Source organism: Vulpes vulpes, chromosome 9, assembly GCF_048418805.1.
Source record: "Vulpes vulpes isolate BD-2025 chromosome 9, VulVul3, whole genome shotgun sequence".
NCBI lineage: Eukaryota > Metazoa > Chordata > Mammalia > Carnivora > Canidae > Vulpes > Vulpes vulpes.
The window spans coordinates 41,008,988-41,032,639 of record NC_132788.1 but is presented as its reverse complement, the minus strand read 5'-3'; the positions used below and the strand labels follow the sequence as shown (position 1 = coordinate 41,032,639).

General features: G+C 39.1%; 1 protein-coding gene across 4 annotated transcripts in view; it reads left to right on the top strand.

Moving 5' to 3' along the window:
* Nucleotides 1–23,652, top strand: part of FLT3 (fms related receptor tyrosine kinase 3) — a 120,084-nt gene that overhangs the window by 63,274 nt on the left and 33,158 nt on the right. For all 4 annotated transcript variants that reach the window (XM_025996713.2, XM_072719886.1, XM_072719888.1 and 1 more), the window contains 8 exons: nt 2,954–3,075; nt 9,169–9,371; nt 12,044–12,159; nt 16,800–16,929; nt 18,452–18,579; nt 18,901–19,040; nt 19,138–19,291; nt 20,268–20,436. In XM_025996713.2, the coding sequence (XP_025852498.1) occupies nt 2,968–3,075; nt 9,169–9,371; nt 12,044–12,159; nt 16,800–16,929; nt 18,452–18,579; nt 18,901–19,040; nt 19,138–19,291; nt 20,268–20,436 (1,148 nt within the window). In that variant the 5' untranslated portion in view covers nt 2,954–2,967. The remainder of the gene's footprint in view (nt 1–2,953; nt 3,076–9,168; nt 9,372–12,043; nt 12,160–16,799; nt 16,930–18,451; nt 18,580–18,900; nt 19,041–19,137; nt 19,292–20,267; nt 20,437–23,652) is intronic.

The following is a 23,652-nucleotide window of genomic DNA, read 5'->3' as shown; positions in this document are numbered from 1 at the left end:
AGAAATTTCATACTACATGATTCCATTTACATGAAATTCTGGAAAATTCAAGCTAATCTATAGTGACAGAAAAGAGATCAGAGGTTGCTAGGCATGTGGTTATGGGGTGAGTAGGAGGGTCGGATTATCAAGGGGCATGTGGAAGCTTTTGGGGTAAATAAGTTCACTATCTTGACTATGATGATGGTTTTACAGATAGATTTGTATGTGTCAAAACTCACCAAATTAAAAAAAAAAACCTCACCAAATTATACACTTTAAATATGTTCAACTTATTGTATATTAATTATACTGAATAAAATTATTTGAAAAAAGAATAGAGAGAAAAAAACACTAGGGAATAGGGCAGGGAAGTTTCTTAAACTCTCTTTAATCTTTTTTCCCCCCTGTCCTTTGGAGTTGCATTTATTTGATTTCTCTCTTTTTTTTTTCTTTTAAAAGACTAAGGTCTGGGCATCTGACTGGCTCAGATGAAAGTGTGCAACCCTTTTTGTTTTTTTAGTTGTATTTATTTATTTGAGAGAGAGAGAGAGAGAGAGCAGGCACAAAAGTGGAGGGAAGGGCAGAGGAAGAAAGAGAGGGCGAGAATCTCAAGCAGACTCCACACCAAGCATGGAGCCTGACAGGGGCTCGATCTCACAACCCTGAGATCATGAGCTCAGTCAGATGCTCAACTGAGTGAGCTACCAGGTGTCCACTTTATTTAAAGGTTTATTTATTTATTTGAGAGAGAGAGAGAGTGAGCGTGTAAATGGGGGGAAGGGCAAAGAGAGAGGGAGACATTCTCAAGCAGACTCTCAAGAGCATGCAGCTCTTGTACTCAGGGTCATGAGTTTGAGCCCCATTTGAGGTGTGAAGATTGCTTAAAATAAAAAAGAAAAGAAAAACGGAGCTGTATTAAGGAATATAAGAAATACATAATGACTAAATGCTTATGAGATTGTAGTAAAACTATTACATTCTCATCTTATGTGTGGCTATATAAATTGGTATAGTACCTTAAGAAAACCAAATGGCAACAAATATCGAGAACCATTTGAATATATCCTTTCTATATTTTTAAATCTTTTAATCCACTAGTTCCACTTCCAAAAATTTATACTAAGGAAATAATATTTTAAAAGTGAAAGCTTAGATTTAAAAAGTACAAAGCTTAGTGAAATATTTTATTTTATTTCATTTTTTCAAAGATTTATTTATTTATTTACTTGAGAGAGAGAGCATGTATGAATGGGGGGAGAGGCAAAAGGAGAGGGAGATGGGGAGAGAGAATCCCAAGCAGACTCCTGCTGAACACAGAGCCTGATGCAAGGCTCCATCTGATGACCTGATGCAAGGCTCCATCTGATGACCTGGGACGTCTGACACTTAATTGACAAAGCCATGCAGGAGTCCTTTCGTGAAGTATTTTAAATGGCAGAGAGTCAAAAAACCACCCTAAAATGTATAATAGCAAGGGAATGATTAGGTCATTTTTGTTAATGCCACCAAAGAAAAGCAGATCAACTGTATACAGTGTCGTAAGATATGCTTATGATATATTATTTTCAAAATCAATATGAAGTGATTTCTACTCTGCTAATATAATTAGTTAAAAACTATGTATACAGATGGAAAAGATTCTAGAGAAATGAAAATGGTTTATTTGTTAAGATGTCAGTGGCACCCAAGTGGCTCAGTGGTTGAGGATCTGCCTTCAGCTCAGGTCATGATGCCAGAGTCCTGGGATCAAGTCCTGCCTTAGGCTCCCCCTGGAGAGCCTGCTTCTCCCTCTGCCTATGTCTCTGCCTCTCTCTCTGTGTCTCTCATGAATAAAGAAATAAAATCCTAAAAAAAAAAAGTCAGGATTTAGGGTGAATTTTCACTTACAGTTCCACTTGGGTTGGAATAATATGACTTATTTAATAAATAGTAATAAAGACCGACTAAAACAAACCAGTGAATGTGTCTTAAATTTAGTTCTCATAGCTGCAATACTGAGATTTAAATCAAATAACAAGATACAAAGATGATTAAACACATACATTTACCTTCTACTAAGAGGCTGCTCAAATGACAAAATTTTTTTAAAGACATAAACTTACAAGGACAAAAACACTGGAGAGGCAGAAAATAAAATGTAGAGAGATTTACAGCACATGAAGAAAGCTGAATCAAAAGGTGCAGGATGAAAAAGCTGAAAAGCAACCTGATTTCCATTATAGGATCCTCAGAAGAGTATAAATTGCCAGCACCATCTCCCAGAATTTGGGTAGCCAATGTGAGACAGAAATCTTCTCTGGGGAATCTGATTAGCTCATGAGAAAACCTAAAGATAATCACACAGAGAAGATGGAACAGCAGGTCAAACCATGTCCACAGAGCTTATGATGAACACTTTGGACTTCATTCTTATATATGAGCATACTGTCAAGAGTCATGAGTCATTTGGGGGAAACATTCCAAATGATAGGAGAACAGAAAATGACAGAGAAAGAATCAAAGAAATAATTCAAGAAAATTCTTCCAAAGAGAATATGAATTTCTGGATTGAAAAGACCTAGAGAGCATCTAGCACAATGGATGAAAATAGATTCTCAATATGGCACAAAATTCTAAAAATTTTAGTGCACCCAAAAAGTTTCACAAACATCCATAAAGAAGGATAAATTGCTTGTATGCAAATAATCATTCCTTATTTGCACCATCCTTATTTCAAATACTCAGTAGCACATTGGACAACACAGAGACTATTTCTTTCAATGCAGAACCTTCTATTGGATAGCACTACTCCAAGTACCTCCATTCCTGATTTATAGTAAGACTTGCCTTTTATGAAATTAATATATCATACATACTTTCCTGTAGGCCACCCATGCCTGATTACATTTTGTTTTGTTGTTGTGAAATGAATACATATTTTCTTTTCAAGGTGTGCATGTATCAACATCATTGTCTTTATTTTGTTTTACAGTTGTTTTTTCAGCAATGATATTTGAGGCTATTACAAATCAAGATCTGCCTGTGATCAAGTGTGTTTTAATCAATCATAAGAACAATGATTCATCACTGGGATTATCATCATCTTATCCCACGGTAAAGTAATATTAACATTCTAACGTTAGCTATTTTCTCTAGAGGCCATGCTTTGTAAGCTATTGAAGTCTACCATAGCTATATGGGTTTTTCTTTTTGTGTATTTAAATATGTCAAGTATTCATACCCACCCATTCCATCCATATTCATGTTCTCTCCCGGTTTGGATTCAGGAAAGACACAGATACTCAGCATGAATAAGTAACAGGAATTACCCTTTCTCCTTTTTTTAAAAAATTTATTTATTTATTCATGAGAGACACAGAGAGAGAGAGAGAGGCAGAGACACAGGCAGAGGGAGAAGCAGGCTCCATGCAGGGAACCCGACGCCGGACCTGATCCCAGGACTCCAAGATCACGCCCTGGGCCAAAGGCAGGCGCCAAACCACTGAGCCACTCAGGGATCCCAGGAATTACCCTTTCTCCTTAAGGAGAATCTATGCTTCTCTTTCAAATCTGAGTCCCTGATTTCCACCTGCCTCCTGGATATAGATAAAATAGGTTTTTCATTTGCTCATTAAAGCCCACCTATATAATTTATTTCATTTTTATTTCCCCAAATCTGCTCTTGTACTTGTATTAACTTATTTCTGTTTATGGGCCTGTCTAGTTCCCAGGCTCTAAAGGTCAGCATTATTTCAGGCTACTTCTCTCCCTTACCTTCACATTTGCTCAGTTACCAAGTCTTATCAATTTCCTTTCTTTGATATTTCTCAGATAATCACCTCATATTCTCTGGTTTCACAGCCACTTCCCTAATTCAAGCCCTCATTCACTCCCTCATAATCACATTAATATCATAAGTCGCTTCTTCCTTCTACAGTTCATCTCTGATAGGGCTGCCGGACTATTCTTTCTGAAGCACAGATGCGTCCTTTACTGCTGGCCTTACAATCTTCAGTGACTTTGCATTAAATGGACATGCAGATAGCTCCATCATCTGACTCTGGCTCCTTTAGGTTCCAAATTTGTTTTTCATTACCCTCCTCCTTCAGGCAATTCATCTGACAGCTTAGGTATTTACTTGAAGGAAGCTTAAATAATAGAAAACTGGAAATATTAGACATATGTAACAAAAAGCAAACATAAATTAGCCAATTCCATGAACATTTCCAGTTGAGAATTCTTTTTTTTTTTTTTTTTTTTTTAGAATTCTTACCAATATATAGTCACTCTGTTTTCTTTCACATAGTAGATGTAATACATAAACACACAATATACATAACATGATGTCTGGCCTTCACTCCCCACCCCCCCCTAAAATCAGATATATTAAAAATATACTCAAATTTAAAACATAGTGTGAAATAGTTATCCATTATATTCTACATGAATGGAAAACTCCTGATTTAACACATGATTTTTTTTTTATGCTAGAAGCATGGTTGGTTTTAATTTTTTAACAGATATTGGCATCATAACATATTGCTTATAATTAAGATATTTTGCATACACAGTATTTCAGTGTGGACAAAAACAGGTGAATATTATTTGCTATGATATTTTAAAATTTCAGTGTCTTTTCAACTTAAGAAAATAGCTGCACACATTTAAGTGTTTTGTTATAAAACATGATCTTAAGAAAAAAGTTAATAATTGGTATTGATTCCTAGTATTAAGTCCTGCATTACTTACGTTAATGTAGTATAATTTATATTCTTATGCAATATTCAGGATTGTATTAAGACCTAGTAGTTCTCAAACAACATTAAACGACAATCCTACAACTCCTAGATGATGCAGAGATGAGCAGTCTGTAATGTGCTTTCACCTTCCTGAAATTGAAACTGTTCCCTTTGGGTGATTTCCCAGTTTGGTGGGGAGTATGTTGTTAGGGTAGCTGTGCTCTTTAAAAAACAGTCTTGATTTCCTCCACAGTTCACATTGCTCAGATGGGACATCTTTCTGAAAATCTTATAGCTCAGGAGTGCTTTGAATAACCAAACATTCTAGTAGACAAAACTTGCCAATGTAACTCTGATAAATACGCAACTGCATCCTTAGCTGTATGACCAATATAACCTGGAACCAAAATAAGATGATTTTACTGTTCCTACAATCCACTCAATTGTTGTTTAAAATTCCAGTGTTTTTACCACTTATCATTTCTGTTTGAAGATGACCATGGGGTATGCTGGTTTTCTCTACTGCCAAGTTATTTTTTTTTCATTGTAATTAGCAAGTATTTGGGGGAAGATGCAAATATCCTATTTGTCCTCCAATTTCCACCTGCCAGTTTTAGCACCTTTTGGTGGACCTTGCCTACAACAGTTATTACTGTGATGCTTGCCTAATGGTGATTTTCTTTTTCTCTCATTCCCTCTGCATTTCTAAGTTGGAATTCTGTGGGGGAAGAACTATCTTTTCTCTCCATTTTATTTATATCGATATGGACTCAGAGATATTTATTTTACTCTATGACTTATGACCCAAGACTATTAGTTTTATTTTGTCACTCAGATTTGTCCAGTTTTGGCCATTGGGAGCTACTTCAGGTTGACTTATGTGTCCTTTAAACGTGTGTGCATAATTTCTGAAGCACTTCCTTCCTTTCCTTTTCCAATACAGTTCAGGCTCATCTTGTATTTTTCCTGCCTTAGCTCTGGAATTAGCCATTTCTCCAAAGAAGTACTGGTTTTTTGGATAATAGTATTTAGAACCCATGGTCTGAGAGCTGGATGTGCTCATTGCTATTGGGATGTCCTTGTCTCTGGGCCCGCTAAGAAATGTATGTATGTATTTTACACCCCCCAACACACACAACACTCTATTTATCTATCATCTCTATATCTATCTACTTACCTATCTGTATATCATCATAAATTCATGCTGATAAATCTGATTTCAATTCAGCATCAAAGCGTTTATTCTACCTTTTTCCATATTTATACTTCTCTCTCTGATAGTAAGAAACCTAATTCTCATTATCTATAACTGACTTATGTAAACCTACTATATACATAAACTAATTTCAGCATTGCTAACCCACATCCCAGTAAGAAACAGATTTACTAACTAGAATACAGTCTTTGCGTATAACTCTTTTTGTCTTTAACAAATATTACTCAATGTTAATATTTTTCAATTACTTATGTTAGTACTTTTCTTTCCCACCCCCTTCACCATGGTTACATTATTCATCTCTAATATAATTAAAATTCTTTTGGTATTCTATTTTGAGTTCCCCAAAATCCTGGTTGGTTTTAATTGTTTAATTTTTTTGAATGTGTGAAATGTAATTATGGTCCTAAAAGCCAAAGCTGTATAAAAAGATATACTCAAAGAAGTATTCCTCCCTCTTCATACCTAAAACCAGGTTTCCATCGTTTTCCCACCTACCTTCTCTATGTAGCCAATCCCTTTAGATTTTTTTATTTTTTATTTTTTCAGAGAGAGAGAGAGTGCATGCAAGCAGGGGGTAGGGGGAAGAGTAGGAGAGAGAGAATCCCAAGCAGGCTCTGTGCCCATGGAGCATGATGAAGAGCTTGGTCCCATGACCCTGAGATCATGACCTAAACCACAATCAAGAGTTGGACCCTTACCTGACTGAAGCACCCAGGTGCTCCCACTTTAGATATTTTTCTTTTATTTCTAGATTTCTTGTGCACAAATTAGGAGATATATGTGTATTTTCTCAGTCCCCTTCTTTCTTACATGAGGTGTAGTATACATGAAAGTAGGTACTTTTTTTCATTTTTCTTCACTCAACAGTATATCCAGGAGATCACTCCAAATCAGTTCATGGAGATTGTTGTCACACTTCTTTATAGCTGCATAGCACTCCACTATGTAGAGGTACCGTGGTTTATTCAACCACTCTTCTGTGTATGAGCATTTAGGTGGTTTTCAGTATTTTGCAATTACTATTTTATATGTGTAGGTTTATAGGTGTAGTACTCAAAGTGGGATTGCTGGCTCGGAGGATGAATGCATATGTAGTTCTACTAGCTATTGCCAAATGCTCCTCCAGAAGGGCCACACTGGCTTGCATTCCTCCAGAAATAAATGAGAATAGCTGTTTCTTTACAACCTCAGAAACAAGATGTCTTGTCATACTTAAAAATTGGGGGCAGACTGATAGATGAGAAGTGATATCTCAGTGTTGTTTCAATTTATGTTTTCTAATTATAACTGAGTTTGAGCATTTTTCTCATATGTTCAAAGGCTATTCTAATATCAGAAAGGGAGACAGAACATAAAGACTCCTAACTCTGGGAAACGAACTAGGAGTGGTGGAAGGGGAGGAGAGCGGGGGGTGGGGGTGAATGGGTGACGGGCACTGAGGGGGGCACTTGACGGGATGAGCACTGGGTGTTATTCTGTATGTTGGTAAATTGAACACCAATAAAAAATAAATTTATTATAAAAAAAAAACAAAAAAAGGCTATTCTTTATGTCTTTCCTTGGTAAATTGTCTATTCAGTTATTTTCCCCATTTTCCTGCTGTGTTTTAGTTCTGTGTCCTTCACTGTTAAAAAATTCTTTATATATTAGGAGTATTTTATTTGTAATATATGTGGCAAATATTTTCTTCTAGTATGTTGGGTTTTTAATTTTGTTTTGTTTTCGCTTTATTTTGCTTTATTCTGTGCCTATCTTTTAGTATCCAGCTCAATTTCTGGACTTCAATGAAGCCTCCCCCCTCCCCCCCCATCCCAGTTTGGAAGTTACTTCTCCCTTCTCTGAAGTTCCAGAGCATTTAACTTTATCTTTCTTTCTTTTTTTTTTTTTTTTTAAAGATTTTATTTATTTATTCATAGAGACACAGCTAGAGAGAGAGAGAGGCAGAGACACAGGCAGAGGGAGAAGCAGGCACCATGCAGGGAGCCTGATGTGGGACTCGATCCGGGTCTCCAGGATCACTCCCTGGGCTGCAGGCGGCGCTAAACCGCTGCGCCACCGGGGCTGGCCCCTAACTTTATCTTTCAAAGTAGTTGGTATCTTTTTATGGGGCACATCATATTTCATCTGGTATTTTAGTTATTCCTTCCTACTAGACCTAAAACTCTGTAAGGACAAGATCAATATCACAAGTCCCATAGTGCCCAGTAGATGGTTAGCACTTATCAGATATTCAATAAATGAACTTACCAGTTACTTACTGAATAAATGGACAAATAAAACCAGAAGTATGGCTTATGGTCAGTAGCATAAGATCTACCCTGCTCTTCACCTGAAGAAGCTCGTATGTGTGTATTTGTGTGCATGCGTGCACACGTGTATGTAGGCATGCTATGCTACATGTTTGGCAGGTAGGAAGTGAAGGATCCAGAGGCAGATGTTGCCACCACACCCTCCTTTCAATATGTCTCAATTACTTAAAGCAGACATGAAACATTGGTGATGGCAATGAGCCTATGAGGGTATCTTCCCAGAAAATATTTTGGTTTTTAAATTCCCTCTAACACAGATACTCATTTACCATTACGATGTAATTCATATCCACATACCAATCATCACAAAAACAGTCACCTATGTATTATGAATTTCATGACTATTGTTTATATATATATTAGTTTGTTAGAGCTGCTGTAACAGAGTATCACACACTGGGTGACTTAAACAACAAGTTTTAATTGTCTCATAGTTCTGGAAGCTAGAAGTCTGAAATCTTGATGTAGTCAGGGCTGGTCCCTTTTGAAGGCTGTGAGGGAGCAATCTGCTCCAGGCCTCTCTCCTTGGCTCGTAGAGGTTCATTTTCATATTCATATGGGACTCTTCTTTGTGCCTGTCTTCTTCACATTTCTTCTTCTTCTTAAGAACCCACCCTAACAGCCTCATTTTAATTTGACTACCTGTGAAAAGGCCTTATGTCTAAATAAGGTCACATTCTGAGGTGGTGGCAGTTAGGATTCAACACACGAATTTCAGGGGGACACAATTCAACCCATAACAGTATGTAACACATATTAGCAATGCCTAAAGTTATCTATTTTCTCTTTAGAAAGTTGTAAATAATAGAATTTTCTGTCACTTATATGCTCTCCAGTGTTGTGGGTAGTATGTCAACATGAATCTATTTGATAAGGGTCTCAGCTAAGAAGAGGATGTAAAAACATGCACCAGTAGTAAATTCACATTGTTTCCATGTAGGCATCAGAACCCCCAGAAGACCTCGGGTGTGCCCTGAAGCCTGAGAGCACAGAGGCAGTGTATGGAGCAGCCACTGTGGAAGTGGACATGTCTGCATCCATCACACTGCAAGTACTGGTCAACACCCCGGGGAACATTTCCTGTCTCTGGGTCTTTAAACACAGTTCCCTGAATTGCCAGCCCCACTTTGATTTACAAAACAGGTAAGTGGGGGAGAGGGGGTGCACCCACAAGGATTTTTGGAGAGAAACTTCCTTGTCATAGAATGTAGTTCATATGGAGTTTGTTTTTTTTTAAATTTCTATCCGTATCCATTGTGACTCTTATCTCCAGTGAAATATGAACTAAAAAATATAGTCCTGGCATGAATGCATGGCATTATGTATTTATCAAACGTATAGAATGTATAACACAAAAAGTGAACTCTAATGTAAACTACGGACTTGAGTTAGCACGAGTATCGCTTCACCGATTGTAACAAATATACCATACCCAGGCAAGATGTTAATAATAGGGAAAACTGTGTGTGCAGGGGGAACATATGTGGGATCTCTCTGTACTTTCCATTCAGTTTTCTGTAAACCTAAAATTACTCTAAAAAATAAAGCCTGTTCACTTAAAAAATTATAGATAGATAGATAGATAGATAGATAGATAGATAGATAGGTAGAGTCAGGGCCTATGAAGGCAGTGAGTGGCTGGAAAAAATGTAAAACAAATAGTGAAAGAATATTTGGGATTTTTATGGTGTCTAGTTTCTTTAATTGGATCCTGTCTTAAAGATAAAAAGTTAGCAACTTTGCATTACATTCAACTTCGAGCCTTCAGAAGCTTCTTTCTGGGAAACGCTTGGGAAAGAACATTTGGTTTTAATCTATTTTGTTTCACAGTATGATGAGCAGAATTGCCGGTGATAGCCACAAAGTATTTTAGTAAGAAATCGATCTCACGATGCAGAAAAATATCTTAGCCCAAAACTGTGGTTTAACAGCCAAGTCTGTACCTGATTCTGTGCTGATTGCTGCCCCCTGCTGTCCGGGTCCTTCTGGCTAAGACCAGGTAGGGGCAGGAAGAAAAAGGCACAAGTCGTTCAAATGCCCACTCAATCATTCTAAGGCTACTCTTCTCTCTAATTCTTGGGGCATTGCTGGTGCGCCATGGTGTAGAAGAGCACTGTCTTTCCGGGAACAGTGAAGTAGGCGGTACCCAAATGGCCTACAGGGGGTATCCTGCTTGCCCCAGGTTTGGGGAAACAGCTCTGTGACTGACTTGTACCAAGTGTTTGCATTTGTTTCTTGAAGGTCAAATAAACTTATAATTTTTTAGGACATAGTGGTTGTGAATCTGAAGTTTGCTTCTAAATCTTAGGACACATTCGTTTTCCTTTCCTCTTTTGAGAAAGTATTGCTCACTTCTGTTTTTTTGTTATCTGTTATCTATACCTTGGGGTTAAACCAAAGCGCACTTCTATTAAAATTTTTGGCTTAAGAAATGTTCTGGAAATTGCATTAAGACTTTATGCCACAACAGTTTTTACTGAATTGACACCAAAAAGCAAATGGTGGTTCTTTTCATTCCATGAGAGGTTGCCTTTTTTGATTTAGGCCAACAGTCCCATTTGTTAGTCTTCATCATAGGTCTTATGTGGATTAATTAACTTAGTACCAAAACTATTCAGCAACTTTTCCACAGTAGAGAATTATAGAAATTTCTCTCTGGACTCATGGCCAGAAAGCTTGAACATCTAAGCTTTGATCACTGTCTTGCAGTTTTGGATGATACACATAAGAGTTCACAAATGCTACCAGGAGAATGAATGATTTGGCGAAAGAGAGCACATCACCGGAATATCTGCAGGCACAAATCAAAAATGTATCCTACTAATTTACTGTCAATATGATGCAAGCACAAGTATTCTTGAGCCAAGCAGCTCAGAGCTCTGCTGAAAGAAGAGCGTCTCTGAGATAGGGGCATCTGGATTGCCTGGGGACCTTGTTCAAATGCAGATCCTGATTCAATAGGTCTGGGCGGGGCCTGAGAGTCTGCAGTATCTGTCAACTCCCAGTGGAGGCTAAACACCGTTCAGGAAATTCTACACTTTGAGAGGTTATGATTTAAAGGTCAGAGAGTGTACATTTAAACCCAACATCACTCAACAAACTACTGGAGAATATCGTAAGCTTTCACGAGAGCCAGTCTCACTGAACACATCGAAGTTGTTTCTTTGAAGAGATTGCTCCCAGCCGAATGTATCTCTAACAAGTATCTAAAAAGTTAAAAGTGCAAACACTGAGGCATCTTTCTCCTTACGTATGTGATTTTTTCCTTCACAGAGGATAATGCCTCGTGCTAGATTTTGCTGGAATTCTTTCATCTACACGGACACACTAAACAGAATGTTCCTTATCTGTGCACCCTGCTTGTACACTCATCTGGGTCTGCAAGTGGGGAACCGAGACTGGTGGCCAGGTGATTGAGCAATGTGACGGCGGGGGTGTTCATCCTTGAAGGGAAAGGTCTGCGGCTGCCGGTTGGAGCGTACCCCCAAGCCTATGCATTTGGGAACACGCTTTCCCCCCCAAGAGGCTTGAGCAGCACAAGGCAAAGGTGCTGGAACAGAGGTCACTCCCTCCGATGGGAGGGACTGGATAAAAGTCAAAGGCAACCTACCAGAGCTCAGGCGGAATGAGAAGCTGTGCTCTCCACAGAGCAGCCAGCCAGCCCCCAGGTCACAGTCAGAGATGGAATGTGGGTGCCACGGAACCGCCTGCTGACTCAGGATGAAATCTTATGTTTTACTTTCACACATTTTCCAAAATAACCAGTTCTCTCTTTCTTTTTCTTTTTCTTTCTTTCTTTTTTTTTTTTTTTTCAGAGGAGTTGTTTCCATGGTCATTTTGAAAATGACAGAAACCCAAGCTGGAGAATATCTACTCTTCATTCAGAGTGGAGCTACCAATTACACAATATTGTTTACAGTGAGTATAAGAAGTAAGTGCTCCTTGCTACTCTGTATTCACAATATTCCAAAGGAGTGGTTTAGAACCTATGAACTTTTTACCAGCTGTTCTGGACACAATATTCAGGTGTCCCTCGATATGTAGTTGAATGGATTGAATTCACTTCCACCATCCATATAACCCATGCAGACTCTCTGACATGACCTGTGGGCTATCAGAATGAGCACTCTTGAAAACCCAGGACATTCTCTCTTCAGGTCTCCCCCTACCCCTGTTTTTTTCAGTGACACATGACTGCCAGGGAAGAAATGGAAAACATTTTGACCTTGACCTTGCAGGCAAAAGTCCTGGATTCTTATTCTGGATCTGTTACTACCACCATTTGGCAGGTCACTTAATCTCTCTGAACCTCAAATTTCTTATCTGTAAAAAGGGGATAAAAATACAAACCTCCAAGGATTATAAGATCTTCACATCATCCAGTAGAGCTCTCCGAGATGTGAAAATGTCTGTGCCTGCTCTAACAAGGTGGGCACTGGCCACATGTTGTTACTGAATACTTGAAATGTGGCCAGTGTGACTGAGGACCAAGGTGTTAATTTTATTCATGTTAATAAGTTAAAAATGGAACTTAAATAACCACATGGAGTTGGTGGCTACTTGATTTACACAAACACTAGATCACAGGGTACCTGGGTGGCTCAGTTGGTTAAGCGTCTGCCTTGGGCTCAAGTCATGATTCCAGATTTCAGGGCATGACTCCTTGGGCTCAGGGTCAGGCTCCCTGCTCAATGGGGAGCCTGCTTCTCCCTCTCCTCCCTGCTTGTGCTATTTCAGACGCTATCTCTGTCTCTCTCTCAAATAACCAAATAAAATCTTTAAAAACAAAACAAAACAAACCCAACAAATGCTAGATGTCTATGCAAACCATCAGGAACAATCCAAATGTGCTTACCCGCGGAGGCCACTGTGCAGTTGGCAGAATCACCACCTGCATGGGCCTTCTGGCTTCTTGTTTCCTCCCAGTTATGCACAGACTCAGCACTGTATACACTGAACACTTCACCTCACATGATGTGCAGGGACTAGAGGCAGGTGCCTTCATATAGGTTCCACTGCCTTTAGGGGCCGAGGCAGTGCTCCCAAAACTCTGGCCTATGGCATTTTTTAAAAGAGATTTTATTTATTTATTCATGAGACACACACACACACACACACACACAGAGAGAGAGAGAGAGAGAGAGAGAAAGAGAGAGAAAGAGAGGGAGAGAGTGGTAGAGACACAGGCAGAGGGAGAAGCAGGCTCCATGCAGGGAGGCCAACATGGGACTAAAATCCCGGGACTCCAAGATCACCCCCTGGGCCGAAGGGTGGCACTGAGCCACCCAGATGCTCCTGTGCCATTTTAAATTAGGTTCCCTGGACACACCTCAGTACTAGGCCCTCTCTTCCTTGTCAGTGACTCGAAGGCACAGAAAGCCAAGGTGTGGCACATGAGCATCCAGCCCAGGAGGTGTCCTGGCTCAGAGATGACCACAGACCATGTTCTGTAAAGACACACCATCTTTACTGAGGGGGTTCCACATGTACCATCCCATGTCCTCACAGCAATTCTGCCTTCACATGGGTGAGAAACCGGATGCAGTGGCAAGTGTGGTGATGGGCACAGCTAGAGACCAGGTCTATACTTGTCTGCACCACGCTGCACTTGTCTTGTGATCATAGCTGCTAACAGAAGGAGCACTTCTGGCCATTAGCACTTCTGGCCATTTAGATACCCAGAAGTGTCATCTTAACTGGAGCAAGGGGTGGGGTGGTAGGTTTCTAAAATTAGCTTTTAAGGCAAAATCTGGTAAAGTCAAATTTGTCAAAATTTCTGAAAAGCCCTTCAGTTTACTCCAAAATTTATAGGACCAGAGACCTAGAAGCTCCTAAATCAAGAGGTACCTTTGGTTTCTCTTTGATTTCGGTCTTGTTCCCTGTCCCCTCCTGAGTCCCTGACCCCCCTCTGTGGGACAGTGGGTCTGTGTGCTTCAGGCTGGAAGACAATCAGAGATTCCTTGTTTGCTGTCTCACTCTTTTTCTTTTTTTGCCAAGTGTTTAGAGTTGAATTTGTGTTGGATAAGTGGTATCTGCTGTGTCTCTAAGTACGGTATCTTCTTTTCACTTAAGGTTTACAGCGTAGAAATATGACAACTATTCAAGTAAATTATAACATTTTAGCATTCTGCTGGGTGGTGAGGTTTAAAAAAAAAATCAGATGGGGAAGACTTGGCAATAGTCAGTGTGAAAAAGAGGAAAGGGTTTACCAGCGAACCACAGGTTTAGGAGTAACCAGCAGTTAAGGCTTGGTTGCTAAAAAAGAAAAAGAAAAAGAAAAAAGAAGGAAAGAAAGGAAAGCTGACTTTAGCAGCATTCATGAAAATGAAATGTCTAGGTTCAGGAAATGAATGGATGATTATTCTTCTCAGACGGATATTGACAAAACAGAGCAACCAGATAGTGAAGAACTTGGAATTTCCTAAGCTGAAGGAATTGAGAATGTTTAGCACAGAGAAGGAAATATTTTGAAGATAGGAGACTGATGGCAGGTAATGTAGAGGAAACTTTTCTGGCTTAGGAGTCAGGGAGCCTGGCCTAACTAGTTAACTAGTTAAAATACCTTGGATGGGGAGGGAGCGCCTGGGTGGCTCAGTCATTTGGGTGACTGACTCTTGGTTTCAGCTTGATTCACAATCTCGGGGTCATCAGATTAGGCCTGCATGCAACTCCATGCTCAGCTCAGAATCTGCTTATCTCTCCCCCTCCCCTTGCTTGCACTCTCTCCCTCTCTCTTTCTCTATCTCTCTCTTTCTCTCCAATAGATAAATAAATAAAATCTTTAAAAGATAATAATAAAAATAAAATACCTTAGATGGTAATTATATCCCTTGACCTTTGTTTCTGTTTTCAATATCTGAAAGATTTTCATGTGGAAGTAAAAATACACATAACAATAAAATTGCTCTCGGACGTAGAATTGGAACCAATGGTTAGAAATTGCAGGAAAGAGTAAAAGCCACCACATAGTGTAAAAAGATATCTGCAATTCACATAATCAACAAAGGACTAATAATCAAAATAGGTAAATAGCTTCTATAAATCAAGAAGAAAAAAAAAAAAACAGTAGAAAAATGAACAGAAGACCTAACTAGGCATTTCATTTTCAGAACATGAAACCTAAGTAGTCAATAAATATGTTAAAATAATAACTGAGAAATTCAAATTAAGACTACATTGAGATATTATTTTATCCCCTCTAAATTGTTGAAAATTAAGTCTTATATGCTTAGTGAGTATACAGAACAAGGGGAAATCTCATGTCCTGCTGCGTAAGTTAAATTAGTACAACCACTTTGGAAAACAGTTCCCCTCTTAGGTATATTATTAAAGAAACTTATACACCTGCCTCAGTAGAAATGTACAGAATATTCTTAGCACCACTGTTGGTAAATACAGCAACCTGTTAACAAGCTAAATGTCCATTGCAAGAAAACGGAATAATAGATGGTAATATATTCACCAATGGAATACTCTGTAGCAGCAAAGAAATAAAAATGAATGTAGTATAGCTACATGCAAAATCACAGACAAATCTTACATAAGGTTGGATGAGAAAATGAAGTTACAGAAGACTACATATTGAGGGATACCATAATTTGAAGGTCAGAAACAAAATAAACTAATATATTGTTTGGGGACGCATATCTATGTGGTGAAAATATTTTTAAAAGCACAGGAATGATAAACACAAATTCAGGATAAAGGTTACCTAGGGTTGAGATGGTGAGAAGCATAAAAGTAGATTCAAAGATATCTATTAATATTCCAGTTATGAAGTTGGATATGGATCTATCGGCATTTGTGTTTATTATTATGCTTTGAAATTTACACTTCATATATTCTCCTGTGTATGTATAAATATATATATATTACATAATATTTTATTATAAGGCCACGGATTGGAATTTAGAACAGGAAACCTTTCTTTTAAAGGAAAAAGTTTGTTGAAAAATGGAATTATCTGCCCTGAGAGGTAGTGAAGACCTCATGCTAGAGGGGTCCACACAGAGTGGAAAGTTTGTGTGCTAAGCATTGTGGGGAGCAGGAGATAGGAGGAGGGGCAAGATGTGATGGTCCAAAGTGAATGGGAAACCAAACTGAATGTCTCAATTCTGTTCCAATTCTAACTATCTTGCTGTATTTCTGCATTTTAAAATCAGTATATTTCTGCCTACTTCTAGATAAAATCAGGGGAAGAAAGTTGGGTCTTACATGTATAAGTATGGGTTTTAAACTTTATGTTATTTCTACTTTTCTTTTTCCTGTGCTAATCACCATTTGTATTTTTACACAGCTTCACCCCCACTTAACTTCAGTTGTTTGCAGATTTATGAAATACCCCAAGAAATTAGCTAAAAGGATAAGTGCTAAAGTTGGCATTTCAGCCAAAGTTGAACTTAACATATTGGTGAGGAGGGGCTATATTATCATACGTATTTGGAAGGGAGCAGAGGACACTGCTGTAGAAAATATTAACTTTTCTTAATGATGCAGGATTCTTTTTTTGAGGGGACTGCTAAGACAATTAATCTTAAAATATTAAAATGTCAATAATTTATGATGATCTAGATACACTGCTTTACACATTAAGGAGACCTTACTTTAGAAAAATGGAAAATCAGGATGCCCTAGTCTGCATATCCGAGAGCGTTCCAGAACCGACTGTGGAATGGGTGTTCTGCGATTCACAGAGTGAAAGGTATGACATCTATAGAGGTAATTGCTATTATCGCTTTACTTTTTTGGTCTTTTTCTAGCATAGTTGACATCACATTGTATGTATAAGTTGGCTTATCAGAAGAGTGGGGATGGGAAAGTACTTACCTTATGCTACAGTGATTGATACATGTGAGCCACATAGAATGGCGGCTGACAGTGCCATGTGAATGTTTACTTTCATTTTTCATATGGGCCATAGTTAAGTTCCCACAAAGTGAGAATTCATGCAGTCTGAGCTAATACAAACTTACTAAACATTTTTTTGCGAAAAATGGGACTAAGTAGGAGGGAAAAAAGTAAAAAATTAGGTTACCGGGTGATACGAATGTGATCCCAAATTTTAAAAGAAGAGATTATTTGTAGATACATATGTAACATTCACGTAGGGAAAAAAAGATAGGGAATCTACACACCAAAATAATAACAGTTGTTCTCTCAGAGTGGTAGGAATATAAACAATTGAAATTGTTTTCTTTGGATTTTTCTGTATCTTCCAAAATCTCTACAATGAACCGAGTTATTGTTGTCTTATAATAAGAAAAAAAATATCCTGAAGAAATGATATGTCAACAAAGGAAAGAATACACTTGACTAAAGTGATATGGGGAAGAAAAGTAATCATACATAGGCTCAAAAGCAATCCTTGCTTTCTGAAAGGCAGTGGTTAAGGAAACTCTCAGGAGGAATCCGAGTCTGTTTTATGCTGGGGGAAGATGGGGAACCAAGGGGTGAAGGTAGAGGGCTGAGTGGGTGGGGAGCATGGGGTTGGGGATGAAGGGGGGATGGGAGGCTGAGGAAGTGTTGGGGGGTGGGGGGTGGTGGTGAGGTGGTGGAGTTGGGAGGGAAGAGGTGGTGGTGGTGTGAGGGGGTACTGTGTCAGGTCCCGAGACCTCCTGACTTCCCTCCTGAGCCACACCTCACCTCTTCATGAGCTCTACTGACTGGGGTGACTTCTGCATGTTTCTTCTCTTCCTCTCCCCTCGCTGTCCTCTTCTGGGCTTCAAAGGAAAGATACCCACCTTGTTAGGCTGTATTGAAACCTAATCATGCTTTTCCTTTTCTCTTGTCTTTTTTCCCTCTTTCTGTCTTCTTTCTCCATTCTTTCTTTCTCTAAACAACAACAACAAAAGAGGTCACCAAACCCCCCTAAATTTAAACTTGCATAAAAATGTGAGTAATTCAGGGCACCTGGCTGGCTCAGTTGGTAAAGCATGGGACTCAATCTCTTATGGTGAGTTCAAGCCCCACACTGGGTATAGAACTCACTTAAAAAAAATGTACATAATTCTGTCCAGTGTTATTCTATTTTTTTTTTAGTGTTATTCTAATTGGTTTAAGTAAAGAGTAACTAACTAGAAACTTTAGATTTGGCTTTGCTTACCTTTGGACCCGCTCCTTTTTCTTAAACAGGCTCTAGAACCTTTCACTTTGTTTTTCTCCTGCACATGCATTTATAACTTTAAAAGGTGTTTGGTCAGATGGCTATTATTTTCTAATTGCAGCTGTAAAGGGGAAAGTCCAGCTGTTGTTACAAAGGAGGAAAGCGTACTTCATGAACTGTTTGGAACAGACATAAGGTGCTGTGCAAGAAACGAGCTGGGCAGGGAGTGTACCAAGCTGTTCACAATAGGTAGGACCATGAGACTGGGTACTTCTCTTTTCAGTAACTATTCTTTAGGAAAAACCCGAGACTGATGGTGACGCTTAGGTAATCATTTAGCACCCCAGCTGCCATGGTTCCTTATGCCATTTAGAATATTATGAATTCTGGAGCTGCTGATTTCTTTATGAAAGGGTGAACAGTCTCTAAAGGATCCTTCTATCCAGGCAGCTCGTAACATTTGAGATGATAGGAAACATCTTTGTTCTTCAGAATGTTTGGGATGTATTTTGCAGTGAGGAAACAAAAACTCACCTGGTTTTCTGACTCAGGATGTTTTCGTCCTTCCAGATCTAAATCAAACTCCTCAGACCACCCCGCCACAATTATTTCTTAAGGTCGGGGAGCCCTTATGGATAAGGTGCAAAGCTGTTCACATAAACCACGGATTTGGACTCACCTGGGAGCTAGAAAATAAAGCCCTGGAGGAGGTAATATGACAAGTTTGCATTCTGACACTGCAGAAACAATGAACAAATAGTACAGGTTGAAATCATTAAATTCAAACTCTGTTTTATTAAAATCTAGGGCAGCTACTTTGAGATGAGTACGTATTCCACAAACAGAACTATGATACGGATTCTGTTTGCTTTTGTATCATCAGTGGGAAGAAACGACACTGGCTATTACACTTGTTCCTCTTCAGAACATCCCAGTAAATCAGCTTTGGTTACCATCCTAGGTAATGCAGGCTGCTCACACAATCTTTATTGATCTTTTTAGTTGCTTTAGTGCGGAATGTGAAGTATGTACCGCAGATTCTGATTTCAGTATACCTTGGTATCAAAAAGCTGAGAACGAAACTGAATTAGAATAGTTTTGTAAATAGAAGCTGCTTATCCTCTTCCTTTGCCACTTAAACTGGGCTCGCTTGAATGCCACTGTCTTTGCGCTGTCATTGTAATGTGACCATCTGTTGGGGGATGTTTGTCTATTCCTGTGGTCCAGAACCTGGCAGAGCACCTGCCAAGAAATAGGCACTTAATAAATTCTTGTTCTGAGAACCAAGGGTGATGAGCAATGACAGAGCGAAGGGACAAGCCCGTAGATGCATTGAAATGGGGTGGACTGAATAGGATTTGAAAATCGCCACGCTTAAGTAATCTCAGATCAGGTGGCAGCCTCCGCCATACTGAAAATGCTAGGAAATGAAGTGATTCTTGTATCAAACTAATACAGAAGAGCTCCACGAAGAAACCTGGTGAATACTGCTGGCTAGATTGTTTTATTTGTGCCCAAGATTATTTAATGTGGGACGCCTCACTCACTGAAAGAGCCCTTCTAACTCAGTAGAGGGCTTCCAAATTCTGGCAGTCCATCCCTCGCATGGGCGTGATTGGCTGGGCTAGGGGAGCCCTTCGATCCCTTGAAATTATTCACAAAATCTGGAGATTGGCTTATAAACATTTCTTTTGGGAAGAGGGTCAATTATTTCCATGCAATTCTTAGAGGAATCTTGACTGTAGAAGGTGAAGAACTCGGGCTCATAACTATGGCCGGGACTCCTGTATTTCTTATCTGACTATTAATTCTGCAGCAGGCCCACATTTGAGTTTTCTTACATTAAACTGATGAATAAAAATGTATTGTATCTTTTCAATGTATTTCCATCTGAATGCCATCTAATTTATAAATGTACTTTTTTTTTTTTTTAACAGAAAAGGGATTTATAAATGCTTCCAAATCAAGTGAGGATTATGAGATTGACCAGTATGAGGAGTTTTGTTTTTCTGTCAGGTTTAAAGCATACCCACAGATCAGATGTACATGGACCTTCTCTCGAAAATCATTTCCTTGTGAACAAAGTGGCCTTGATGATGGGTACAGGTGAGCCAGCAAAGAGCTCAGGGGCCCACCAGGCTTAGCGCAACCCTCCTCTTCTTGCCCCCAGAACAGCAGTTTGGTATTACGTGTTTAGATATTATTGAGTTGAGGCTGAAGATGAGAAAAGAAAAAGCAGAGGTGAGGACACCATAACAGTCTTATAATCAGTACAAATAGTGTAACCCACTGCACACACACACACACGCAAAAAAAACCCCAGAAGGAATCCTATTAGTTCGAGTATGGTTCTGTGGCATTTTCTGAGTCACTAGATTGTTACTTCCTATTTGAGAGTACTGTGCTGTAGTGTACCGAATCTCCCTCTGCACGTATGCAGATGATTGAGGAAGTAAAACTTAAAAACAGCAAAACATTACCTATAAGTGTATTGATTTAAATTTTCAAAAAGATAAACACAGAAATAGCCTAAGAATACATGCTAAAGGAAAATTTCATTTTCTTAGAGATTTATACAATCGAATTCAGGATTGTCTTATGGGAGAAACTCTTCGTTTCCTTTTTGGAAAACAGAAAACAAGTTTTTTTTCTTGTATTTTCTATAGTTATGACACCTCTTATCTCTTTGTTGTTGTTGTTGTTTAAAGATTTTCATTTATTTATTCATGAGAGACACAGAGAGAGGCAGAAACAGGCAGAGGGAGGGACAGGCTTCCTGCAGGAAACCTGACATGGGGCTCAATCTCAGGACTCCAAGATCACGACCTGAGCAGGCAGGTCATGACAACCACTGAGCCACCTAGGTGCCCTTCTTTTTTAAAGATTTTATTTATACCCCTTATCTCTTAAACGTATGTAACATGATTCCATGGTAGACTCTGAGTGCCTGAATGTACTTGTCATCTCTCAAGTAGGTCAGTGGTCTAGAATAAATTGTTTCTCCACATGGGACCCATAAACCACTTCTATAGGAATCATCTGGGCAAATGTTAAAAATGTGGATTCCTGGCTCCCAGTCTAGTCATGCTGAATAATTGGGGCAAAATGCCCAGATTCCACATTTTTCGTCACCTCTGATGATTTCTATCACAGGTTTAGTTAGACATGTGTGGTGCAATACAATAGCTACCAAAATCATGTGGCTATTGAGTACTTGAAATCGCCCAGTCCTGATTAAGATGTGCCATAACTATAAAACACACACTAGGTTTTTAAGACTTAGTGTGAAAAAGAATGTAAAATATCTCAGTTTTTATACTGATTATATGTTAAATGATAGTATTTTGGATATATTGTATTAAGTAAAACCAATGGTTACTTTCTACTTATTTTTCTTTTTTATAGCTAACTGGCTTGGATTATGTTTCTATTGGATAGCATCAGTCCAGGTGAAGAGAAAGAGTTGTTTTTTTAAACTTGATTCTTCTCTGTTTCACAATTAATGTGCTTTTCTTCATTCCCCAAAATGATTTATAACTGATCCTTGTTTGTGTTTTGAAAAAGAGCTGTAATGCAGAGTTTGCATGGAACCTTCTATCCTCTCCTGCCCTAACCTCTTAATGTTCAGAGCATTCATTTCTCAGTTAATTAAGAGCACAGCCTTTAACCTGTGAGCTGACTGATCCCCACCTCCCTGACTCAGGGTTTCTTGAAAGCAGACTATTGACATCTTGGGCTGGATAATTCTTTGTTCTGGGGGCTGTCCTGTGCAATGTAGGATGTTTAGCAGCATCTCTGGCCTTCACCCACTGATATCAGTAGCAACCCCACCCCCAGTTGTGACAACCAAAAGCATCTCTGGACATTGCCAAATGTTCTTGGTTTGGAAAAATTTCTGGGGTTGAGAACCACTGACTCAGAGGGATCATCCTGTTGTCTATAAGCTTTTATTTGGAATTATCAAACTTTTGCAAGTAGGTGACCAGGGAGTCAGCTCCTGTCTTCCTAGTTGAATTGACCACTATGTTCAGAATGATATCAACATCCACTCCCTTCTTTGTATTGTGATCCAGTGTCAAAGAAGCTCTTAGTGCTGTGGGATTCTCTTTTGAACCTGATCCAAAGAGTTAGAGGATCAACTTGATTTAGTTCAACAGATATTCCTTAAATATCTTCTTGATGGGCTTGATGCTGTGAGGGTCTACAAGAATCAATAAGGTAATGTCTCTTTCTCTCCCCTCCCCAAATTAGACAGGCACATTGAAAGGCAAGAGGCACCCGGGAGATCGTTTATTGCTCCTGTGCTGCTGACTTCTGGCACAAGCTCTTGAGATTTTACAGAGTCACTGATTAGAGGACCGTGTCTCTGATACATAGATCACAGGCCAATCTAATGGGCTAGTTAATTCTGTTTCATTCCATGGTCACAATCTGCACCCCTGACCCCAAGTAGTTATCCTGTAGAGGTAGCCAAATGAGTAAATCAAGACAGATCTCGATTCTTAGAGTGTTCTGTGCCTCTCTCTCATTCATAATTGTCCAGTAATATAGTTTCCCTCTTTGTGTATTGAATCTCACCAGTGAGTTTAGACACTGCTCCATAGGAGGAGCACTCTGTCACTTCTCTATCTTTATACAATATCTTGTTGAGGCAACGTATGTTTAATAAATGAATGAATTCGTCATGACCCCTGGAAGTGGTGATGCATAGCCTGGGCCAGAATGAATCAATGGCCTCCTCTTTGCACTGCAAGGATCACACACACGACACTCACCACAACACCCAACACTCAGAGTTTATTTTACTTAAAAAGTTCTTGGGCAGCCCAGGTGGCTCAGTGGTTTAGTGCTGCCTTCAACCCAGGGTGTGATCCTGGAGACCCGGGATCGAGTCCCACATCGGGCTCCCTGCATGGAGCCTGCTTCTCCCTCTGCCTGTGTCTCTGCCTCTCTCTCCCTGTGTCTCTCATGAATAAATAAATAAAATCTTAAAAAAATAATAAAAAGTTCTTGAAGGGCCACGGTGTTTGTTGATGATAATGATAATACACTGGATATCATGCATCACCATATGCACCACTTAACACACAACACAGAGAAAAGATGGAGGTTCCTTCTTCATGAAAAAGATGCTCAAAATATTGAACAAAAAATGGACAATGAAAAATCTGAATGTAGCTTCGAGGGAGTGCCCTAAATGTCTTTTGCTCTACACACGAGGTTCTGTGTTGAGATAGCAGGTCGCAGACTCAATTATAATCGGAGTTCTTTTCCATTTTTTGTCATAAAAAGTTTCCAATTTACTAATGAGTTGAAAGAATA